This window comes from Trichechus manatus, unplaced genomic scaffold, assembly GCF_000243295.1.
Source record: "Trichechus manatus latirostris isolate Lorelei unplaced genomic scaffold, TriManLat1.0 scaffold00038, whole genome shotgun sequence".
NCBI classification, from domain to species: domain Eukaryota; kingdom Metazoa; phylum Chordata; class Mammalia; order Sirenia; family Trichechidae; genus Trichechus; species Trichechus manatus.
This window is the reverse complement of record NW_004443974.1, coordinates 15,791,087-15,813,088: the sequence shown is the minus strand read 5'-3', so window position 1 is coordinate 15,813,088 and position 22,002 is coordinate 15,791,087. Positions and strand designations below refer to the sequence as shown.

Sequence of the window (22,002 nt, the reverse complement as noted above, 5' to 3'; positions counted from 1 at the left end):
TGCAAACTGAGCGGATTCTACGATCGAGACCCATGACTTGGAATTGACTACAGGAGGGGAGCAGGTTTGGTCTTGAGACCCATCCAGGTCTCACGCATGCGCAGTACCGTGGACTACAATTCCCGCCCTGCACCGCGCGCGTCCGCCGCGCCGGAAGCCCCCCGGAAATGGTAGTTGCGGGGGTCCGTGTCCGACCTTTGTGCTGGGAGCGGGCAGGTTTGGGGAAGAGGCGGTGAGCAAGGAACCCGATGCGGGGAAGCGCACTCGGAGATGGCTTCGGCTGGAGGCGGCGACTGCGCGGCCTCGGCGCCGGACGCGGACCGCCCTCACCAGCGGCCCTTCCTGATCGGGGTGAGCGGCGGCACTGCGAGCGGGAAGGTAAGGGGCTTGACCGCCGACTCCCGTGTCATCGGCCTCGGGCTGGAGAGGAGACCCCAGCCACTGTCTCACGAGGTGCCGTCTCCCAGGCATGGGCGGAGCCGAGGAGCGAAGGGGCTGCCGGCCGCAGTGGGCCAGGGTCGGCTTGGGTGGCAGGCAGGATGTGGGGCGCTTGCCGTCGGGGCTGCTCGCAAGCTGCCCCCTCAGGCCCCCAGGTCCGTGCTGCCACGTGCCCCGCGGCCCCTCCCGCCCATCTCAGCTCCACATGTGGCTGTTACGTCAGTGTCTCCAGAAGCTTGCTCTGCAGAAGCGCTCAGGAAAGGCCCTGAGACCGTGGAAGGCCGAGCGCTTCCAGGCTGGAACCCTGTTTCTTTATTCTTCAGTCGACCGTGTGTGAGAAGATCATGGAGTTGCTGGGGCAGAACGAAGTAGACCACCGACAGCGGAAGTTGGTCATCTTAAGCCAAGACAGGTTCTATAAGGTCCTGACAGCAGAACAGAAGGCGAAGGCCTTGAAGGGACAGTACAATTTCGACCACCCAGGTAGATGGAGAGAGGCCGACAATGGGGAGGAATGGGGGTGAGGGCAGACGGCCCTGAGTGCAATCCCAGCGGGCTTTTGCTCTGTCCAGGGTTGAAAGAGGATGAGGAGACCAGAGGTTCCGTGAAATTTTCCAGATAGCCCTCACAGAGTGGGCTGCGGTTAAGTCAGAAGGACTTTGCTGAGCTCCCTGGGCCCTAGGTGGCCCCTGGCTGGGAACCAGTCAGGAAGCCTCCATAGCAGAGGAGCCTTCTGGACCTCCATGCTGCAATGACTCTAAAACTCGAAAAACCAAACCTGTTACCGTCAAGTCAGTTTCAACTCATAGTAACCATACAGGATAGAGTAGAACTGCTCCATAGGGTTTCAAAGACTAATCTTTATGGGCCCTTTGTACACAGTGCTGTCCCTGATAGCCTTTCATCTCCCCACCTGTCCTGGGCAAAGTCCTCAGAGGTCAGTTATGGATAGGGGTAGGTAAACTAGAGCTGGTGGACTGAAGCACCTTTTCCTGGTCTGGTCAAGGGCCAGGTGAACAGGGGGAGACTGGGTAGTTGAGGGAGAAAAAGTCAGGGTGCCCAGCAACTAATAGCAGATTTACTTGGTGGATGGTTCCTTTGGCCCTTTCCAGGAGGGCACATGGGAAGAAGGCCTGGGAAGCATCAGTCATACTGTGGTGATTTCCCAGAAGAGGGAGGCTGAGGCCTAACCTCTCTCCCTCCCAGCACTGGCTGATTAGAAAGTCCTCATGTACAAAAGGGAAGCTGCCCAGAGGGCCCCTCACAGCTTGGGCAGTGGCCACTGCCTGAGGGCAGCAAGAACAGGGCCATCCCATGGTTTGCAGGACTGCAGAGGCCCCTGTTGCTACCAAATGTAAACTGTAGGGGCAGCTCCTAGTCCAAACGTTCCATAGGGTGCTCAGCTCTCTGTGTCACCTCCACTAGCTGTGGCTGACCCCACAACCCTCTCTTGCTCAAGGGCAGCTGGGCTGGCTTGCTTTTGTCCTATCTCTGCAGATGCTTTTGATAATGACTTGATGCACAGGACTCTGAAAAACATTGTGGAGGGCAAAACTGTTGAGGTCCCCACCTATGATTTTGTGACCCATTCAAGGTAAGTGGCTGTTTCTGGGAGGACTGAGGAAAGAGGCCACACTGGGGTTGGTTAGGGTGCTTCTAGAAGGTTGCCCCACAGGAGCAGCCCTGGTTTCTGAGGACTCTGCCCCCGCCCAGGAGTTAGTGCCCCAGTACTGAAGCTGACTGTGCAGACTGCCTGAGATCCTGTGTCTCCAGAAGGGCCCATTTCCTCGTCCTCACCCCACAGGTTACCGGAGACAACAGTGGTCTACCCTGCAGACGTGGTTCTCTTTGAGGGCATTTTGGTGTTCTACAGCCAGGAGATCCGGGACATGTTCCACCTGCGCCTCTTTGTGGACACTGACTCTGACGTCAGGCTGTCGCGAAGAGGTGAGGTGGACGCAGGCCTTTCGGACCCCCAGCCGAGGCTGGCTACCAGTCCTGAGGCCTGAACACCTCCTTGCTTCTGTCTCTTCAGTTCTTCGGGACGTGCACCGTGGGAGGGACCTGGAGCAGATTCTAACACAGTACACCACGTTTGTCAAGCCAGCCTTTGAGGAGTTCTGCCTGCCGGTACCCACCTTTCACTTACTTGTGAACTCATCTTGCCCGTTTTCAAAAGGATGCATGTTACCCAGTTCTGTGAGACATCTCAATCTTAGAAGAAAGTTACCTGGTTGATAAGTGGGGAGGAATTTAGCTTCTTATTACACCCAAGTGCCCAGGGACTAGTTCTTAGCTCTGAAAAGTTCTCTGTACTTACTGTTTCCTCTGGCTAAAAACCCCCTTCTCCCTTTCCCCATATCTACATTGGCTGCTTCAGCCCTTTGCCCAAATATCTCCTTCTTTGACTTCTGTTTTAACAATGGAAGCCCTCCGTTTTCCCTCCTTTCCCCTCCCCAGCCTCTCTGCCTGCTTTCTCTTTTTTCCAGAGCACTTCTCACCATCTGATATACACTGTGTTTTTTTGCTTGTCCCAAGGGCCCTCCTCCCCTTAGGATGGTAAACTCTGTGAGGGCAGGGACTGTTGTCTGTTCACTGCCCAAAACTGTCTGGCACATAGTGACTTTGGAGGACAGAGCAGAGCTGCCCCATAGGGTTTCCGAGGCTGTAATCTTTACCAGAGCAAACTGCCACATCTTTGTCCGGAGGAGCTGGTGGGTTTGAACCTTCAACCTTTTGGTTAGCAACCAGGTACTTAACCACTGTGCCACTAGGGCTCCTTGTCTGGCACATGATAGGCACTTCATCGCTGTCATCCCGGTTTGCCAGGCTGCTTTTGGTTGGCCCTCTAAGGTCCCAGCTGGTTTGCAGAAAGAAGGAATTAACTTTTGTGTAACCATCTTTCTTTGCCTCCATCTTAAATTTCTAGCTTGATGAGATTTGTGGCTCTGCTCAAATTGGAGTGTTTTAAAGGGAAATTTAACAATTTCTGCTTCTTAAAGATAAAAATATATAACACACAGGAACCAGAACCAGGAAAAACAAATTATGAGTTATTACTTAAAAATTTTTTAAAATAAAGAATCTTTGGGACTTTACATTTCATGTTCTCTGAAGTTTTAGAAAATAACTTGACAGAACTAAATTGACTGTTACTGTCTCTCTCTTATTCACAGAAAGACATTTAGCAAGTAGGTGGCTTAGAGTAAAACTCTGAACACCAGATCTGAGCAGGAAGTACCATCGTCTGCCCAGTGCTCCTGCCAGAGCCCTGAGACTCAGTCTTAGCCTCCCTTGCCCTTACCCTTCACATTTAGCCACTCATTGAGTCCTACTGAATTCTTAACTATTTCTTGACTATAGCCCTTCTTATTCCTGCCAGCAGTTAAGACCCTAATCAGCTCTTTGCTGGACCTTGGCAGCTAGGGTCCTGCCTCTTTCCTGTCTTCCTACCAACCCATCATCTACACTCCACCAGCCACCACACCAAAATGGAAACCGACTCTGGCCCTGTCATGCTCATATTTTCCATGGGCCTCTACTGCCTGAGGTCACAACTGTCTGAAAGACTTGGTTCCTGCCTGCCTCTGGAGCTCATCTCCCGTGACATGTCTCCTTGACCCAAATCCACACGCGAGCAACACTGAATGGTCTGCAGGCCTGTCCCACAGCCCAGACTGTGTCCCCACCTGTAATGCCCTCTGCCTCCCCACTTCTGAGTCACGTGTGTCCTCTCTCGAGTCTGCCTTCCCCAGCTGGTTGGGTCCCTTCTCAGTGGCCCTGCATATCCTGGGAGATCTATCTCCCTGCGTTTACCTAGTAGAGTGGCTGACAGGTACTAGGTCGTAATCAGCAGTAGAATGAATGACTGGATAGACGAATGAATGAATGGATGAGAGCAGGTAGCACAGGCTGACTTTACATGCAGTGTAATGATGTTAACAGAGGATGGGGCATGGCTGTCCCCTGCCCTGCTCCCTTAACTTCCTCCAGGGCCTTTGCAGGAAGCTTCACAATTCCAGAAGAACATCACTGTTGTGGAAAGAGGCCACACGTAACTTAGCCCAAAAAACCAAGCTGCTAGCCCAGAGAACTGCCCTTTAAAATGGTGTCCATGGAAAAGAACAAGAGCAGTGAGCATTCAGACAGACACAAGGGTAGAAGTGCAGTTTCTTTTGGCTGCCTCAGCTTTGCCTTCTGCTTGCTTCCTTGATCACTGTCTCTTAATACCTGGTTGATAAACTACCTCGACTCTCTGTCCCCATCTGCTAACTACACAGGCATCACTAGCACCCTGGGGCTTTTAACTCCCTGCTACTGCCAGCCTGGAGGAACTCAAATCGCCATGGGGGAGGAAGCCTTACAGGAACTTCCTTTTTGCCTTGCAGACAAAGAAGTATGCCGATGTGATCATCCCTCGAGGGGTTGACAATATGGGTAAGAACCAGGCCTGAAGGAGTGTACCTTCTCCTCCCTCCCAGAGCCTGCTAAGCAGGGACAGTTACACATCCCTGTTACTGAGAGCTCCCAGAGGTGTAGTAGCAAGTAGATTTACTGTAAAAATAATTTACTGTTGTTTGACAGGGATTGCTATTTGTTAGCAGGAAGTACTTTAACCAGGCCTTTGTTATTTAACATAAACCCGTGGCAGAAGACTCAGCTGGTAAGTTTTACATCTCACGTCCTAATGTACGTTTTTCTGTGTGCTGAGGTCTGATACCAGATGGATGCCCGAGCGTAAAGAACTGCTTCAGGGAGTAGCTGCTGGCTTTAAATGGAGTGCACCCCCCCCGGGAGGGTGAAACCCCGGGAGCTGATGGCAGCTCTCTGCTGGCTACAGGGTCGTGATGGAGCAGGACCCAGCTAACCCCGCCTTCTGCTGTCTTTGCTGCAGTTGCTATCAACCTGATTGTCCAGCACATCCAGGACATTCTAAACGGTGACATCTGCAAATGGCACCGAGGAGGGTCCAATGGGCGGAGCTACAAGAGGACGTTTTCTGAGCCTGGAGACCATCCTGGGGTGCTGACCTCTGGCAAACGGTCCCACTTGGAGTCCAGCAGCAGACCCCACTAAGGAGCCAGATTTGTTGCTCCCTCAGCCTCCTGGGCAGGCTCCCCGATAGACGTGTGTACAGCGACTGGGCCCCGAGATGTCCACCCCACCCCTAACCCACAACCACCACTTTTTTCTGCATATGTTACAGGGGGGTGATGTTACTCAAACGAGATTCGTCAGGATAGTGGCAGGGCATTCCGGGGTTTTCTCTGCTTCCTCATGCTTAAGGAGTTTTGAAAATCTCTAGGTCACAGAGAAATGCCATGGTAAGCCTCTTACGCTTGCTCCCAGAAGGAGTGCAAGTCATGTGTTTTTTGAAAAATGCCAGGACACTGGCTGGCCCAGTTTCTTTCTCAGACTGACAGCGAATGCAGTTTAAGGAATACGTTTTACAGCGTGCTCCAGTTCACACAGACACGACTCGGGATAACTACTTCCCCTCTCTACACGTTACTCAGCCTCATGTTTTCAGTTTTATTTTACTTTATAACACAGCGCTGGTTGTAACCCATCATCAGCTTAATTTCATGACCTGCTCATGGGTTGTGATCCAGTTTGATAAACACGGATCTGAGAAGCCCTAGAGCCTGAGCCCTCCTAGCTGTGCCTCAAAGACAGTTAGGAAGGAACCCTGGGTCTTCTGTTCACCTGGGGCCCGTGAGCCTGGCTGGCCCTGGCACGGTGGGGCAGGCAGTTGGCAGTCTCACCTAGTTCTGGCTGCAACATGCAGCATCTGCAGCAGACAGCTCTGCACAGGCTGGGGCCACTGCCCCATCCTACAGACTCGGGCCACCTGAGCCCTGGGTGCTGCCTGAGCACAGGCTGTCCCTAGTGCAACTCCACCCAAGGGACCTGCTGGCTTGTAGAGGGTCAAGTAAGTGTTGCTGTACACACCAGTCAGTCTCCCCTACGCTCACTCAGAGTTCATAGCCACAGTCATTAACAAGTGGTGACCTTTGCTCTCTGAGCTCCTGGTTCATCTTTCCTCCCACATAACGGCTGTTTCTGTAAAAGTGATCCTTTCCACCGCCATGAGCTAAGCTGCATGGGCACTTTTCTGATTCCTTTCTACCAAGTATAACCCACTGTACTTACATGAGACATGACATTAGTTAGCTCCTGGGGCTGGTTCTGATATATGGCTCTGGAGCAGTTTTGTCAAACTTATTGTGCCCTTTTGGAGCGAGAATCAATAAATAAACACCAGACACTAATGCTAATTTGTCCCTCTTTTAATTACATAAAAAGGCAAATTAAGGACAAGGAAATGTGTGGATGACACCAACCTTGACTGCTGATGGTGAAGTTGGAGATGCTACTCACTTGTGATGTATCAGCAAAACCTCAGAAGGGATTTTTAAAAATACAGCAATTGTGAGGAGTAAGTTTTTAAATACAGTGATCAGAGAATTCCAATTAAGCCTCCTGAAAGGCTTATTATCATTCAGTTTATTTGATATCGGCTTATTCTGGTTAATTCTTGCAAGGCCTCACTGAAAGCAAGTGCTAAGACACTGCTCTCTTCAGTGGGTTCAACAGTTTTCACAAAGGAAATTTCATCAAAGGGAAAACCAAAACTAGCAACTGCTGAAGTTGGACTGACCTGCTACACCACTGACCTTGCTTTTCTTCCCCAGCGCTAAGCTGCCGAAGTTCTCAGGGTGTCTTAGTTTAGAGGAGTGAGTGGGCCCTGGAATAAACTCCAAACAAGGTGCTCATAAGAGAGTTTCAAGAATGAAACCAGAATAAATTGCAGTAGAATCTTTACCAAGCCCTGGCCAGTCAACTCCAAGCTTAGAGACACTCTACATGTTAAAAACATAAGTCTTTATAAAAGACTGGTTCTACCTTGTCCCGTCCCCAGCAGGGGTGTTCTCCATGTTCTTGTTCTGTTAGTACTTCCGGATCAAGATGTCCCAGCTGTCTTTCCAGCGAAGGGCCCTGAGTTCACTTGGGGGGAGAGAGGTGTCCCCGTACGTTAGTGGGCGCAGGGTGTTAAACACGTGACATGCGGAGGAATACCAGGCCACCACCAGGGCACTGAAGACACTCCTCTGCAGCTGGGACCTGTTGGCATCAGGGCCAGGCACTTGGGTAAGGAAGGCTGGTTCCCCCTCAGCTTCCTACCTGTAAACTCCCCCACCAGCTGTCCTCTTTGCATCTTTACGCCCACAGTCACCTGCCCCGTCCTGTAGATTTACTTCCTGTTTCTCACACGCGTCCCATCCTGTCTAGTCTTCCCGCCACCCCTAACTTTCCGCCCTTATCCCATTCCACCTGGCTGCACTGGGCAAGACCCTCATCTACAGTCTCCACAGCATGAGGTCCACCTCACAGAAGATGCCACAGTACTGCCTCCAAACCCAGCTTAGCCATATCACGTTCCTCCTGAAATACTATGAAGGTCTTGACTACCAAAAAAATAAAGTCCATGCCCTTTTTGCTCGAGCTTAAAGCTCTCTAGGCTCATCTCTAACTCACACCATACAATCTGGCTAATAACCACCTGCTGTTCCAGAATACACCCTGCATTCCTGTTCCTTGCTTTTGCTCTCACTGTTCTCTAGGCCATAAATGTCCTTCCTCGTTTCCCACCCACATGGAGCTGCTTTCATCTCAGTCAGCCGTAACTTCTTCCTGAGTTCCCACAGTGCCTCATTTGTGCCTCTTCTGTGAACTGAACCTGCTCTACGTGACACTGAACCGCCCCCCTCCATCCTGCACAGTGCCTGCACACGGGTTTCTGACTTACTGAGCAGACCCTGGGGATCTGCTTAACCACCTGCCTTCTGCTCAGAGGGAGAACCATGGCGTTAACAAATTCGGATGCATGTGCCACTTCAGTTAGAAGTTAAAAGGAACAACTGCAAAGGGCCTGTACCTGCACAGGTGGTCGCTCACATGCTGCAGGACCATGGGGAGCAGGATGATCTGGAAAGTGAGCGCTGGCAGGTAATGGTAGAGGAAGAGCGTCTTCTCCATCATGAAGAAAGGGAGATAGTTCACTGCCCAGCCCCCACAGCAAAGAGTGCCAGCCAGCACCCAACGCAGCCAACAATCTGGGGAAAAAAGTAACTTTGAACCAGTACTTGTGTTAGCGCCACGAAAGCTCGCTACTTGACTAACAAGGTGACTGACTCATCTCTTAAGTTACACAAATACGTTCTTAGTTCTGGTCTTACTTCCTGTCCTTGCGCCTTCCCTGTCTGGAGAGGGAGTGGACCGTGTCCTGACAATCCCTGTCCTCTGAGAAACACCATCCCCGGAGAGGCCAGGACCCCAGCCTCAGTGTGTTTCTATAGGATCCCCGCTGTCCTTAGTCTACTGCACTGTGCCAGCCTGGCCATCTGGGCTCGTCTGGTTTCATCTCGGAGTGCTGAGTTGGGCTGAGACTCCTGTGGAAGCTTGTGGGGGGTTGCATTTGTCCCCCAGCACAGTGGAGCAGGGAGTCTACTGAGAGGATGGATGGAGCCCCAGCAGTGAAGAGAGGCAGAGCAATGCGAGGACCAGGACCACACCAACAGCCCTCCGGGTCTGGTCCAGACCCTCGCGGAACCTGTCCTCCACTGGGTGTTTTCTCCTTTCTGATTTAAGGTGGGTTTAAGTGGGTTTCTGTTACTTGCAAACAACCACCACAACAAACTCTGGTGATGGCTGGCTAGCTCTTCTTTCCAGCCCCATTCCAAGAGCATGCCGGCAACACGATGCCCTAGGGCAGTGCTCCCGCACTGGAGGCCAGAATGCTCTTCTGCCTGGTCGTCCTGCACTTTATCTGGGAAGCCCCTAACACGATGTGGGAACTTAACTGCAGTACGACCCTCCGGAAGATCAAAATCATTTAAGTCCCCTCACTGCAGAGATGGAAAGGTCGCCTTAAGACATATAGTGGGGTTGCTTGTGCGACTGAGACTGTCACGCACAGTACCCAGCTGCCACCCAAAATGAACTCATGGGAACAACAAGGATGAGGCATTCAAACGAGATGAGTGCAAGCTGTGCTGACCCTCAGGGAGGTCACAGATGCTTCTTCGCCGTCGGAGCAGGTACCAGAAAAAGAGCAGGGCGTAGGCCACCATGGCGAGGCTGGCCGAGGCCCAGATCATGATGTTCCCCAGCAGGTGGATCTGCGCCTGCAGGCACATGGGGAGATCCTGTTAACTACCTGCCTTCTTCTCAGAGAGGGAGAACACATTAACAAATTCAAATGCGTATGCTACTTGGGTTAGAAGTTAAGAGACATTCTAGCATTTGTGAGCCCTTACTACTAATATGGATGTACCCAGTTCACAATGAGATCCTTTTTTTAGAGAAAGAACTAAGATTCTCAACTTTGTACAACTGAAAACTGAGAGGAGGTGGGATTCGTTTTAATGATTCAGCCAACGATGTCAACATCATTCCAAGTCTAAGTACCCAAAGTATGAACTCCTAGCACTGGCTCTATGTGCTTTAACTCAGATCCTGCTTCACAATCATCAGCCCCTCTATCCAGCCTCTGTGTAAGAAGATTTACTGTGAATGTTTACTGAGCACCTACTCTGTACCAGCCCTAAGGAAGCTTTCCTTCTGCTGGATGAAGAGAGACAACAGACACACAAACAGAGCACTAACAGTCTCAACACTAGGTGCTGTGCAGAAAACCAAACAGGAATATTTTAACGCCCTCTTTGCCAGAAGGGGAACACTGCACTCCCATGGAGCAAGGAAGCCTGGGTGTCCTCCGACGAGCTGACACACTCGGGCCTTACCCCTCAGCATTTGGCCGAAGTGTTTTGAGAAAAGCAAGGCACAGGCTTTTGTTAGTAGAGGTTTTGAAGACCTCTGGGACTTTTAGGATGTAATGGCTGATCTTAATGTGAGAAGGAATTTTCACAGAATGAGACGAATTTAAGCTGCTGGCTGTTAGAAGCCTCCACTTACACTGGTCCTGGGGTGCAGCCAGTAGGCGATGTTGGTGTCCAGGGTGACCCACTCCAGCGGGGTGGAGCTGTACTTGTGCTCTGAGTCATCGGTCCTCAGCATCAGCATCCGCCACTGGAAGGAAGCCAGAGACCTCTTAGGCTCAACACGACAGTTGGAAGCCTTCCGTTGTGCAGGGCCTTGTCTAAGGTGTCAGGACATACCCTGCCCCTTTCCTGGAGGAGCCCCACCTCGACTTCAACCGGGTCCCGCAGCGGAGGCACCATGACACGTGGTGAGACTGCTTCCCAGAGACCTGACTTCTGGCCTGGCTGTGGCCATCCCACCCCGCAGCTTGTCACCTCTCCGTACAATAACTGACTGGACTCCATGCTCTCTAAGGCCACTTTCAGATCCAGGACTCCGATTTCACGACTCTGACTTCCTCTAGTGCTCTATTATGTTGAACTTGGCCCATTCTGACCTGACCAAAAGGGCCTTAAAACACCCTGGCAGTGTCACCCCGTTAAATTGATGCGGAATCTCCTCAGTTCCTGAGTATTCCTGACTACAAAGCCACAAGGTAAGGGGCCAACAGTGTTGTATGTGTCACTTCTAATTAAGAGAGGAGAAGAAACATGCATTTTACTGGTGAGTCTGAGGTTCCAGCTTAAAAGACCAAATCTGTGCAGGTAAGAACTCTAAGATCATCACAGTGCTTTGCTGAGCAGCCAGTTTCCAGTGAGCAGTCAGGCCTCCCTCCGCCTGTCACCTGCAGTTCCGAGAACCTGGCCATGAAGCTGAGGTTTCTGCTGACGTCAGCCTGAGTAGGTGAGTGCAGCTCCAGTTCCCTCTCCTTCTGTTCCTGGCCTGACAACATACCAGAACACAAAAGAACATGAGGAGCAGAAGGTCAGTGAGCTCAGAACTGAAGCTGTTTCCCCTGCTTTTCGAACAATCCACAACTAGTCTTCATCAAACTGCACCATCCCCTTTAGTTTGCCCCACCTTATGCAACAGCACCCCATTAACATAAGATCTTTTGGCCCTTAGAAAGCTCAGCTTGCGGTGGGATAAATTAGCCACTTTACAAGGGCACCTCACGGTAAAAAAGATCTTTAGTTGTTTATTGCTTCAGGTAAGTACAAGGAGGAGGTCTGATTGTCACAGAGCCTGGAAAATGTGCTCAGCTCCCACCACAAGGAGCTGGTGTCTATCGGTGTTGCTGTCTTATTAAAGTACGTGCGCTGGAAACCATTCTTCCCAATCCGGCTAACGGCGGCGGGGTCAGGACTCACTTTTCCCGTACCGGTGCTCCTCCACATTCCACACCATGCTCTCATGGAAGCCCCTGGACAGCTTTTCCCCAACCACCTCCAGCTGCCGGAACCCCCAGTCAGGGAGGTGTGCCCCGCTCAGCTGGCAGAACATGGAAGATAAAAACAGGCATACAGGAGAGTTCAAGTTCTCCAGCTCAGGCACATGCTGGCTGGGAGAGGACCCTAGTCACTCTGTCAGCAGCCAGTGAGGGCAGTGGACTCTCCCTGATGGGATCTTTATGTTAGGATTCAGTTCTGAGACATTATAAAAGCATCCATTCTTCAGTGTAAAATAAACATGGCTATGACTACCCAAATGTTCCACCTGGTAAAAAGCCAATGTAGCCTGAAGAGCTGAGAAAATAGATTTTGTGAGCCCACACGTTAAGACAGGCCAAGCCAAAAAGTCAAGCTCTTTACCTTTAAGATGGCAGAAGTGTTCACGTGTACAAACCGAACCTCGGACATTATGGTCTTCCAGATATCCGTATCTGATTCTCTGTTGACAATCTCCTGCAAAAACAAGAGACTGTCAATTACTTCATCCATCTCCAGTTTCCTTAAATGTGAAAATAAAGACCAGCCACAAACAATGAAATTCACTTAAGTCTAATACAAAGGGACACGCCCCCCAGGGGAGGTGAAGGGGGATGATTCTGGATGCAATCATGGACATTCTTCACAATACATGTGGTACCAGATGCTGGCCAGGCGCTGTGAGGAAGCACATGAGAGGTTTTAGAGAAAGGATTTAAGAGATTGGTAATCCTCCTTGCTTTTCTGAAAAGCCCATCCACTGAAAGGGCTCAGACCTCTGGTGAAAAATGGAACATTTCTTAGTCCTTAATCTGCAAATATGAAGATAGCTCAGTTGGAGGTTAGAAAATGGACCTCAGAGAGGGGCTCACGATATGGAGTTGTTGTTATTAGGGGCCACTGAGTCGATTCCGACTCATAGCAACTTCAAGTGACATAGGTGAACTGTCCTATAGGCTTTTCTTGGCTGTCATCTTTATGGAAGCAGATCGCCAAGTCTTTCTCCCGTGGAGCCACTGGGTGGGTTCCAACCACTAACCTTAGGTTGGTAATTGACTGCTTAACTGTTGTGCCACCAGGGTTCCTTGATACAGGGTAAAAAACCAAAACCAACACAAGCAAGCATGGAACATCTTAAAATCTTCCTGTAATCTCATCTCCTCTGATACACAAAACAGATTAACAAGTTCTGTAGAGGAGAAAGTATCTGTTCCCCATGTAAACATCTATGACGTTTTTTATGTAAAAAATCACTTACCTAACTTGACATCTGAATCAGACTTGGTCTACATGCAGTCTCGCACATTTGGTGTCAGAAAGTGCATGTTACTGACTGACAGTCGCAACTCCACGCAGGAACTCACCAGTCTCCAGAGGTTCTGGGCAGGCATGGAGATGTTATAGTCAATATAACAGGAGACCTCCTGGGAGTGGGGGCTCAGAGGGGCTGCGACATCGTGCCTGGAAAACCAAACCAGTGCTTTCAGAAGGAATTCCTCAAACTGACTTTATTTTAAAATTCCTCTGAAAAGTGTTTACTATTTCTTTAAGGGGGAAAAAAGCGACTTTCTGGCACTAAGGCCAGTTCAGTCCTGAAGGATGGCCTGGTCCCAGTCAGCCATCATAGCCTGAGAATGTACCTCCCCAAAGCCTGGAGAAAGGGCAACACTGAATAACCACCTTTCTAGGGGAAAGTATACATTGGTGTGGGATCTCACAAGAAAACCCAATGCAGTGTAACGGTGTTTCTTTCAGATGTGAGTCTAAGATAACTCTGGAGGTATCACCATTCCATGTCTCAGCTGAGTAAGCCACGTCTCAGAGGGAGGTAGCCGCTCTCGTAAGAGCTGGGAGTTTCCCATGTCTGAGGCCCCAACCCGGATGCAGCCATGTCCCAGAGCAGGCCGGTGGCACCCTGGCATTGCTTATGCTTTGCTCTGAACAAAGCTGAGAACTACAGAGGAAGACCTAAAGAAGCAGAAGAGAGAAGACAGCAGGCGTACTCACGTGTTGAGGAGGCGGGTAGTCATGCCGTGGACCAGCTGCACAATGTCTCCGTGCCGTACAGGCCTCGGAGGGTTGTTCACCACCAGCTGGTGCCTGGAAAGACAGTGGGAAGACCGGCATGGGCTTCATCTCACGGGCTCAGGGCCCTGTTAAAATGACAGCACTCGCCAGGCATGTCAACAGCTACAACTTCTCACACCAAAGACAATTTGGAATTTTGGGGCGTCTCAATCACTTTGTACCTCACACTGGGTAAATCAGGATAAAAACAAAACACAAGGCGTGTTTAACTCTTTTCTGAAAACGGCTCAGTGTGATTGCAAATGTGATTGTGTTTCCCATGGTCACATTTCAGCTGCTCTGTATTGTCTATGAATGCTACAGGGATGGATACCCCGTGGCTGTCAAGAAATCTTTCTAACGGACAGATGTCCTGTTCAATATCTGTTCAATAAACATGTACTAAGCACCTATTATGCGCCAGACACTGGGCTGGCTGCTGAGCATATGGTGTCCAACAAGACAGATGTGGCCCATGGCCCCCACACTACTGCAAACCCAATAAGCCAAACCCACTGCCATCGAGTTGATTCTGACTCATAGAGTCCCTACAGGACAGAGTAGAACTGCCCCATAGGGTTTCTAAGGCTGTAATCTTTATGGAAGCAGGCTGCCACATCTTTCTCCCGTGAAGCAGCTGATGAGTTTGAAATGCTGACATTTCGGTTAGCAGCTGAGCGCTTAATCACTGCACTTTCAGGGTGCTACTGCAGTGGGGGAAAAGACAGACACCGAACAAGCAGACAAGCAAACAGCAGTAACTGTATGACAACAGATACAGAAGCCAATGGGGACCACAGTAGAGAATGGAATTGGGGTGGAGGGGGGCTTGGAGAGGGTACTCAAGGAAGCCCCCCTGAGGAGTGACCTTCAAGCCTAAGTAAGAGCAGCGAGCTGTGCAGAAGCATTCCAGGCAGAGGAAGCAGCGTGCGCAAGTCCTGCAGTAGAGGTTTGCCTTGTTCTGGAAACAGAGGGCCGGGAGGGCGAGCGCTATAAGCAAGGGCAGGGCAGGACAGAAGGCTGCAGACTTAAGTAGAAGCGGATCGTGCAGGGCCTGCAGGCCATGAAGAGGAGTCTGCATTTGATTCTGAGTGCAATGAAAGCTCAGGGAGGGGTCTGAGCAGGACAGTAACCTGATGAAATTCACACTGCAGACTACATGGCTGCTGAATGCTGGACTGGAGGGGGCAGGAGAGGAAGGAGGCAGCTGGGGCGGGGAAGGTAGAGACCTGGATGGTTCGAGATCTTGTTGGAGGCAAAATCAACAGGACTTGCTGATGGACTGAATGTGGAGAGTGAGAGAGAGGATGACCCCCATCTTTGAGGTCTGAGCAAGGGATTCCACTTTGGATGAGGGAAAGGCAGAGAAAGGAGCCCCTGTTTTTTGTATGGAGGGGGAAAGGAGGAGGAGGGGAGTTTGGGACATGCCTGTAAAACACCCAAGAGGAGACACCGAGCAGACAGTTCCCACACGAGTGTGGCCCACTGAGGAGTGACCTGACCTTAACTGACCCTGGAATTATCAAAGCTGCGAGGGTGAACGAGATAGCCCATGGGGCAAGTGCAGACAGAGGAGAGGGTACAGGACCGAGCCCTGAGGAGCTGGTCTGATCAGGCCAAGACGTGAGCTAGGCTCTGGACTCACCTCCCAGGATCCTTTACAATCCACCAGTTGTTGACATCTTTGAAGGGGTAACAGGTCACCTGCTGCTGGTGGGAGCTGCCCCGGCCATTCTCGTATCTGCGTGAAGACAGCAACAATGACATGTATCTGGAAGGGGTCAGAGATGGGCCAACAAGCCTTCCTCCCCAGGGCTCAGCAAAGTGAAGATGTCAAATGCTACCCAGCAGAATGTTTAGGGCAGACTAAAGAGAAAACAGAAGAGGAGTTTAAATCTCATAGCGGTGGAAGACATGAACCTAATGGTGCTAAAGCCCAGTGGGAAGCAACATACGTGTGGAAGGTACAGAGCACTGGGGCCCTCCACTCACAAGGCTCGCCCACGTTCACACACAAACAACCAGACCCACTGATGGTCAGGGCCTCAGAGGTCCAGCTTCCTTTGTCTAGCAAATGTCTTCATGTAAAGTGAAAGTTGGTAATATGAGCAACATGGTAAAAACGCATTTGTAATCTTCAAACTAACACGGCCACTTTCCTTACATCATGGGGTAGGTGTTCTGGTGGGAATGAAGCCAGCAGGGCATGGGCTTGCCAAAGACACTTCTCAGAGTGACCTGGGAGCCGTAGGCCACCTCTAGGGGCTGGCCTCGTGTGATGCGAGCCAGTCCTCCCTACAATGAAGCACAAAAGCCAGCAAGTCAAAGAGACAGAAACAAACCCAAACCAGCCTTCCTAACAGCCATTCCTCCAAAACTGGAGTGAGTGCCTATTCCGGGTAGCTCTACCTTTCGGGGAATAATGGGGATGGGTGGTGGCAATTATTACTATAGTATATGATTATGTATAACATCATTGTGTTATATTTCATGACATCATCATAATTCTAGCTGTCACTGGCTGAACGCTGCCTCTGGGGCTAGTACTTGGCTATATCTTCCACTCATCTCCTCATTTAGTTCTTATAAGCATCCTGTGGGATAAGAGCAATTATAGGTTCATTTGCAAGATGAGAAAACTGACACCTGGGTTACGTTAAGAAATTGTCCCAAACACACAGAACTGGCCATTGGTAGAGCCAGGATTTAAAAGCAGGTCTGTTAGATTTCAGAATCTATGCTCTTAACCACTCAACTGGTACATTTGCTATTTCTGCTGAGTTAAAGCATGACTGAATACCAGAGCTGGGTCTGTCATATAAGGCATTTGAAACTGCCCAGATTTTGCAGCACTTGACTGTAAGACGTTCTCAAGCAGGTCACCCTCAATACCTCAGAGAGCTAACCTCTTTATTCCTTCCAGACCATCACTGTGTTCAGAATTAGTTTAGAAATATTGATGTGGAGTGTCTAGTTATCTAGTGCTGAAATAACAAAAATACCGCAAATAGATGGATTTAACAAACAGAAATTTACTCTCTCACAGTCTAGGAGGCTAGAAATCCAAATTCAGGGCATCAGCTCCAGGGAAGGCTTTCTCTCTGTTGGCTCTGGGGAAAGGTCCTTGTCATCAATCTTCCCCAGTTTAGGAGCTTCTCAGCAGAGGGACCCTGTGTCCAAAGGACGTGCTCTGCTCCGCTCCTGGCTCTTCTTGCTTGGTGGTAATGTTGTCCCTCTCCTCTCTGCTTGATTCTCTCTTTTATATCTCAAAAGAGATGGACTCAAGATACAACCTAATCCTGCAGATTGAGTCCTGCCTCATTAACATAACTGCCTCTAATCTTGCCTCATTAATATCACAGAGGTTACTCATATCAGATTATAAAATGGCAGACAACCACACAATACTGGGAATCATGGCCTAGCCAAGTTGACACACATTTTTGGGGGACACAATTCAATCCATAACATGGAATCCTTATTATCTTGACTTGGTTTTTCCTCTCATGCTCATTTGATGATGTTTCTATCAAACTTTGAATCTACCACCTTCTTTCTAAAGTGGCTGCGATTTCCCACTACTTACGTCCAAACTGGCCTGGAAAGCACTCGACATGATTTGGTCGTGAGGCCCAGAGCGGTAGAGTAGAATCAAGTGGATGTAGAAGAAAAGTAAGTACATGAGGATCGGGATGACCAAGAAGGCCACTGTTCTGGCCAGCAGGTGACAGAACACACAGACCTGCCAGAGATTAAAGAAAAAATCACTTCCCACGACACGTACAGGCACATTCGTTTCCAGAGGCCGCATGCTTAGAAAGACTTAGTGACAGAAACTCCTCCCTCTCACGCACAGTGCTCCAGATGAGCCTAACGCAGCCCCTGATATCAGCACCTACATTTGATAAGGTCTGGTCTCCAATCAGGTGCCAGGCGTGGACGGCAGCAACGCTGAGCACGAGCAAGTATGTGAAAACACCCATGTATTTTACGCTGAAAAGACGTGATTAAAAGTAAAATTTTAAATGAGACACAGAAATGAGAAGGAAGGGAATACGTCTAAGATAAGCAGATCAAACTTACCCGACTGCACAGGAACAAGCGACTCCTGTCAGCATTAGCCAAAACCACCAGCTTAGAGAGAAAGGGCTGGAATGAAACAGAAAAACAAAGCAGACAAAGATCGGAACAGCTCATAAAATATTCCCTAAATGCCAGCGAAGGCATATGTTTCTCAGAGAAATCTTTTTGGGTCAGTTAGTTCTACTGAGCACCAGGTACAATAAAAATGAATCCCAGTCTTGCAAAGTATTAGTCCTGGCAGAATTTTCCTTTTAGTCCAGAGAATTTTTCTTAGTTTAAGTTATAGGAAAATACGGTGTATTTATAAACTCATGAGCCAAGGGCCAACCTAGTACAGAAAGGTATTTAGCAAGCAGCCCCTCAAAATAAAAAAGGTAGCAGACTCAGGTAAACAAACCACCTAGATTCTTTTTTCCTGTTTACAAAGCAGGATACATCACATTTCCCATACCTGTGTTTTTGGAGGTTGGAGAACTTCAGGTAGGACAACACAGACAACAGGTTAAAAAATATAAGCACTGATTCCAAAAGTATTAGCCTTGACTGAGTGATGAGAGCATTCTCTGTTGTAAAGATAAAACACGTCGGTTTTAAGGAGAACAAGAGCAAATGTATAAGGCGTTTACAAAAAGGCAAGACAAACAGCAACATTCCAAAGGGTCGCAGACTGTGAAGTGGGACGTTCAGAAAGGAATGGCTGGATGGGAACCATGGGGGTGAGTTCTTAGGTTCGCATCCTGACTACCTAGACCTGTCTGTACGACCTTGGGCAAGTCACTTCACTTTTCTGAGTCTTATTTTTTTGTTTGTTTGCAGAAATAACACTGACTTCATAGGGCCACTGCGAATGTTAAAACATTATATAGCCATACAGCCTCATATAGAACTGTCACTCAATAAACAATAATTCTTACTTTCTAGTCTAACTTTCCATCTGATTAATTTCATTTGTTCATACACCTAAGCTGAAATATTCTTTCTGAAGAGTATCGACTAATTCACGTATCCATCTCAATTAGTCGAGGCCTGGGAGATGGTGTGAAGAGGGGAGATTCTTACTTAGTGACAAACCTGGCTGAAGGTGGATGTGCGCTCATGGTGGACCCTGCAGTGTTTGGGCAGCAGCACACTTCCGTGGCTGCACCTGCTCTAGTAATAACAGTCTGACCACAGACTGCAGCAATCCCATAGCCAAGGGGGTCAGCTGGGAGTCCAAGGAGTCGCACAATCAATTGTGGATGACCTGGATAGGTTTCCCTCCCGTGAGCGGAAGACGCTGTGGGCAGCACACCTACTAGACTCACAAGCTCTCCTAGATATGACACTGAAAAGCAACCCAGGCCAGGGCTGGGTTCTGTTCTTTAGCACCAAGAGGAGGGAGGCAGAGGCCCAGGTCTTACCTATAAGGATCAACAGAGCGGCTCCCATAGCAGCGCAGTGAGAAAAGTGGAGCTCTAACACTATCTGGTAGGCCATGGGGACCAAGAATGCCCCTGTGAGAGCCGGCAGCAAGCGCAAGGACCAGACAGGCACGTTGCTACTGTATTCTGGAAAAGCAACCACACAGCGGTGCTGAGAACACTGCGCACACCACCTTCATATTCGCAGGTGTGCTTTCAAACACAGCATTGCATCACAGCCTCTAAACGGCAAATTTACAAAACTGGGGGCCACCTCAGCAATCAAGTGTGCAAACTCTGGGTGAGGGCTTTGAAATCAGCTTTACGCATTCAAGAAGCCGGCTCTCACTAAGCCTAGGAACGATGAAGGATTCTGAAATTAGTTAATTTTCTCCTTGTTTATAATTTCACCCCACCTATTTCCAAAAACACTGTGGCAACACACAAAATCTGCACATGCAAAAGATGAATGAGATCAGATACCACATAAAGAAAGAGTCTGGTAAGTGTACCAAAAATGAGAGAGAAAATCACTGTAACTTAACAAAGATATTCACCAGACTTTTCTAAAGTCTCACCTGTACCCAAATAACTACCATACCTTGGACTCAGACTAATAAACCACACTTATTAACCCCTAAAAAGCCTCTCTCTCTCCATTCTACTATGTGCACATTAATAAGGAAGTCAAATGAATATGATCTTTTACCTGCTCCAATTCTGTTCCACAAAAAGTTACCATCAAATCCTCCTAAATAACCTAAAACAGAAGATTAATCGGTAACTATCCTGTTCAGGAAATATTTCTGGAGAACCAAACTGTGGCAGGCAATAGGGAAACAATGATACATAAATAATAAGACATGGTTTCTGCCCTCAAGAAATTTCACTTCTAAGTTCTAAATGTCTTGGAGGCCAGAAGTCAATGGCTGCTTCTCCCACAACTAGCCTACCTCCCAAGGCCAGCAGCATGTGGCCGAACGGCGGTCCACTGCCATCCAAGAAGAAGATCCGTTTCATGTAAAAAGAGATGTACTGCCCATAATATACTTCATCAAAACTGAAAACAAAACAAAATCCGTATTATATTCAACTACAAATCTTAACCGTAAAGAAAAGGTGTGAGAATAAGTGTACACATGTGTTTCTAAACAACTAGGTGAATGATCAGCAAAGGCTGGACCTTTTGTCCCAACTATATCCCATTCCCAAATATTAAGACACATACACATATAATCCATCCATGGGACAGGGTGGAAAATTCAGGAACTCAGGATGCTTGCCCAATATAGAAAATTCACCAATTCAGTGGGCACTCAGGACACTTGTTGGATACAGACTCTATTTCTCCTCCAGTTTTTGATTTAGGCATGTACTATGAACCATCCTGCTGAAAGGCCTCAGGGACCCAAGGCTAGTCCCCCGGTCCACCAGCACACATCTGTGGCCAAGAGCTGGAATCAGATCTGTCGACCCAACGAAACAGGCACAGGTATAAAAGAAGACATGGAGGAGCCAACTGCAGTAAGACATTTCCAGACAATCAGGGAAATCTGATGATACTAGGAATTAATGTCAATTTCTTAGTAGTAATAATGACACTGTGGTTATGTGAGGTTTTGTATTTAAGAATCCTTATAAAGATATATACTGAAATATTTATGAATAAAATATAATGTCTAGGATTTGCTTAAAAGTAATCTGCAGGGAGGGGGTTGTCTATGAATTGATAGTTGGTAAAGCTGGGTAATGAGTACACTGGTAGGAGGTCATTATGCTACTCTTCCTACTTTTGTACACATTTGACATTTTTTATAACACTAAACAAAAAAGGATACATGTTTAATAATATAACATAACATTAATAATAACCGCAGTCATTTCCCATTATAACAAAAATCCTTCTCTAAGGTCAATGAAGATTCACTTCCAAATTCATCTATCTTCTGCCATTCAGGGTTTGACACTATCTAAGTCTAGTAGCCAGATCCTCCAGCAGCCACAGTGGTTCTCTCCTCCATTGCCCCTGTTTAACATGCCCAATTTCACCCACTACAGACCTAAGGGGCAAGATCTAAAATGTGTTTTCTGTGGGGACCGTCCCAGGGACAAACTGGCCTCTCCTCTCGTTGCCAAAAACACATCGCAAAGAAGCCCAGCATTTCATCCTCCCACATATGCCGTTTAAAAAGGCACTTACTATCACAAAGAATACTAAACAAATCACAGTTCTTTTTGGATTCACCCAGGGAATGGAGATAGGAGTTGTTTGGCTTACACCACAGCCCGAGGATAGGTGAGTCGCCACAGTCTACTCAGCAATCCCACCCCAGTCAGAGCCACGACATTCAGGTTGATGTCCGCTGTCACCACTAGTGGTTGCCTCAAAAATCCCAACATGTTGAAAAGCAGGCTTGGGAGGACGCCCTGGAAAAGAAGGGAGGAGCTGTCATCGAGAAATGGGTGGCAGCCCTGAAGGGCTCACAGAGGCTACAAAAAGGATCCCAAGCCACCCTGACTCCCAGATGCACCCACGGGGAAGCACAGCGTCCAGAAAGTCAGGAGGAGCTTGTGGTACATCACAATTGGGTGGTTACTGCAAGTTCCACCACCACTGCGCTTCCCAAGCAGAGAAACAATGCAACACTAAGGTTAATGCAAAGATATCTGCTGGGTGGGGTGGGGGGGAGGTAGGGGAGGGC

General features: G+C 48.9%; 2 protein-coding genes across 5 annotated transcripts; one reads left to right on the top strand and one right to left on the bottom strand.

Moving 5' to 3' along the window:
• Window positions 1-74: 74 nt before the first annotated feature.
• Window positions 75-6,710, top strand: UCK1 (uridine-cytidine kinase 1). Of its 3 annotated transcripts, XR_002824000.1 has the most exons (8): window positions 77-378; window positions 762-921; window positions 1,903-2,032; window positions 2,243-2,385; window positions 2,474-2,568; window positions 4,827-4,875; window positions 5,023-5,101; window positions 5,333-5,459. XR_002824000.1 is itself a non-coding variant. In XM_023730820.1 (7 exons), the coding sequence occupies exons 1-7, from the start codon at window positions 271-273 to the stop codon at window positions 5,512-5,514; spliced, it is 867 nt and encodes a 288-aa protein (XP_023586588.1). In that variant the 5' UTR covers window positions 75-270; the 3' UTR covers window positions 5,515-6,710. The 3 variants fall into 3 exon arrangements, 2 of the variants coding, with proteins under 2 accessions (XP_023586588.1, XP_004375831.1); XM_023730820.1 differs by lacking the exon at window positions 5,023-5,101 and having other exon boundaries at window positions 75-378; window positions 5,333-6,710; XM_004375774.2 differs by lacking the exon at window positions 5,023-5,101 and having other exon boundaries at window positions 78-378; window positions 1,936-2,032; window positions 5,333-6,710.
• A 149-nt stretch (window positions 6,711-6,859) lies between these two features.
• Window positions 6,860-21,727, bottom strand: POMT1 (protein O-mannosyltransferase 1). Of its 2 annotated transcripts, none has more exons than XM_023730821.1 (19): window positions 21,579-21,727; window positions 20,254-20,360; window positions 20,010-20,060; window positions 19,301-19,447; window positions 18,352-18,463; window positions 17,901-17,966; window positions 17,717-17,810; window positions 17,404-17,559; window positions 15,982-16,112; window positions 15,463-15,558; window positions 13,758-13,850; window positions 13,115-13,211; window positions 12,135-12,227; window positions 11,694-11,814; window positions 11,168-11,265; window positions 10,417-10,530; window positions 9,500-9,626; window positions 8,378-8,555; window positions 6,860-7,563 (listed from the first exon to the last, which is right to left on the bottom strand). In XM_023730821.1, exons 1-19 carry the CDS (start codon window positions 21,698-21,700, stop codon window positions 7,389-7,391), a joined length of 2,178 nt encoding a protein of 725 aa, XP_023586589.1. In that variant the 5' UTR covers window positions 21,701-21,727; the 3' UTR covers window positions 6,860-7,388. The 2 variants fall into 2 exon arrangements, with proteins under 2 accessions (XP_023586589.1, XP_004375829.1); XM_004375772.3 differs by having other exon boundaries at window positions 17,672-17,810; window positions 21,579-21,721.
• Between the last annotated feature and the right edge of the window lie 275 nt (window positions 21,728-22,002).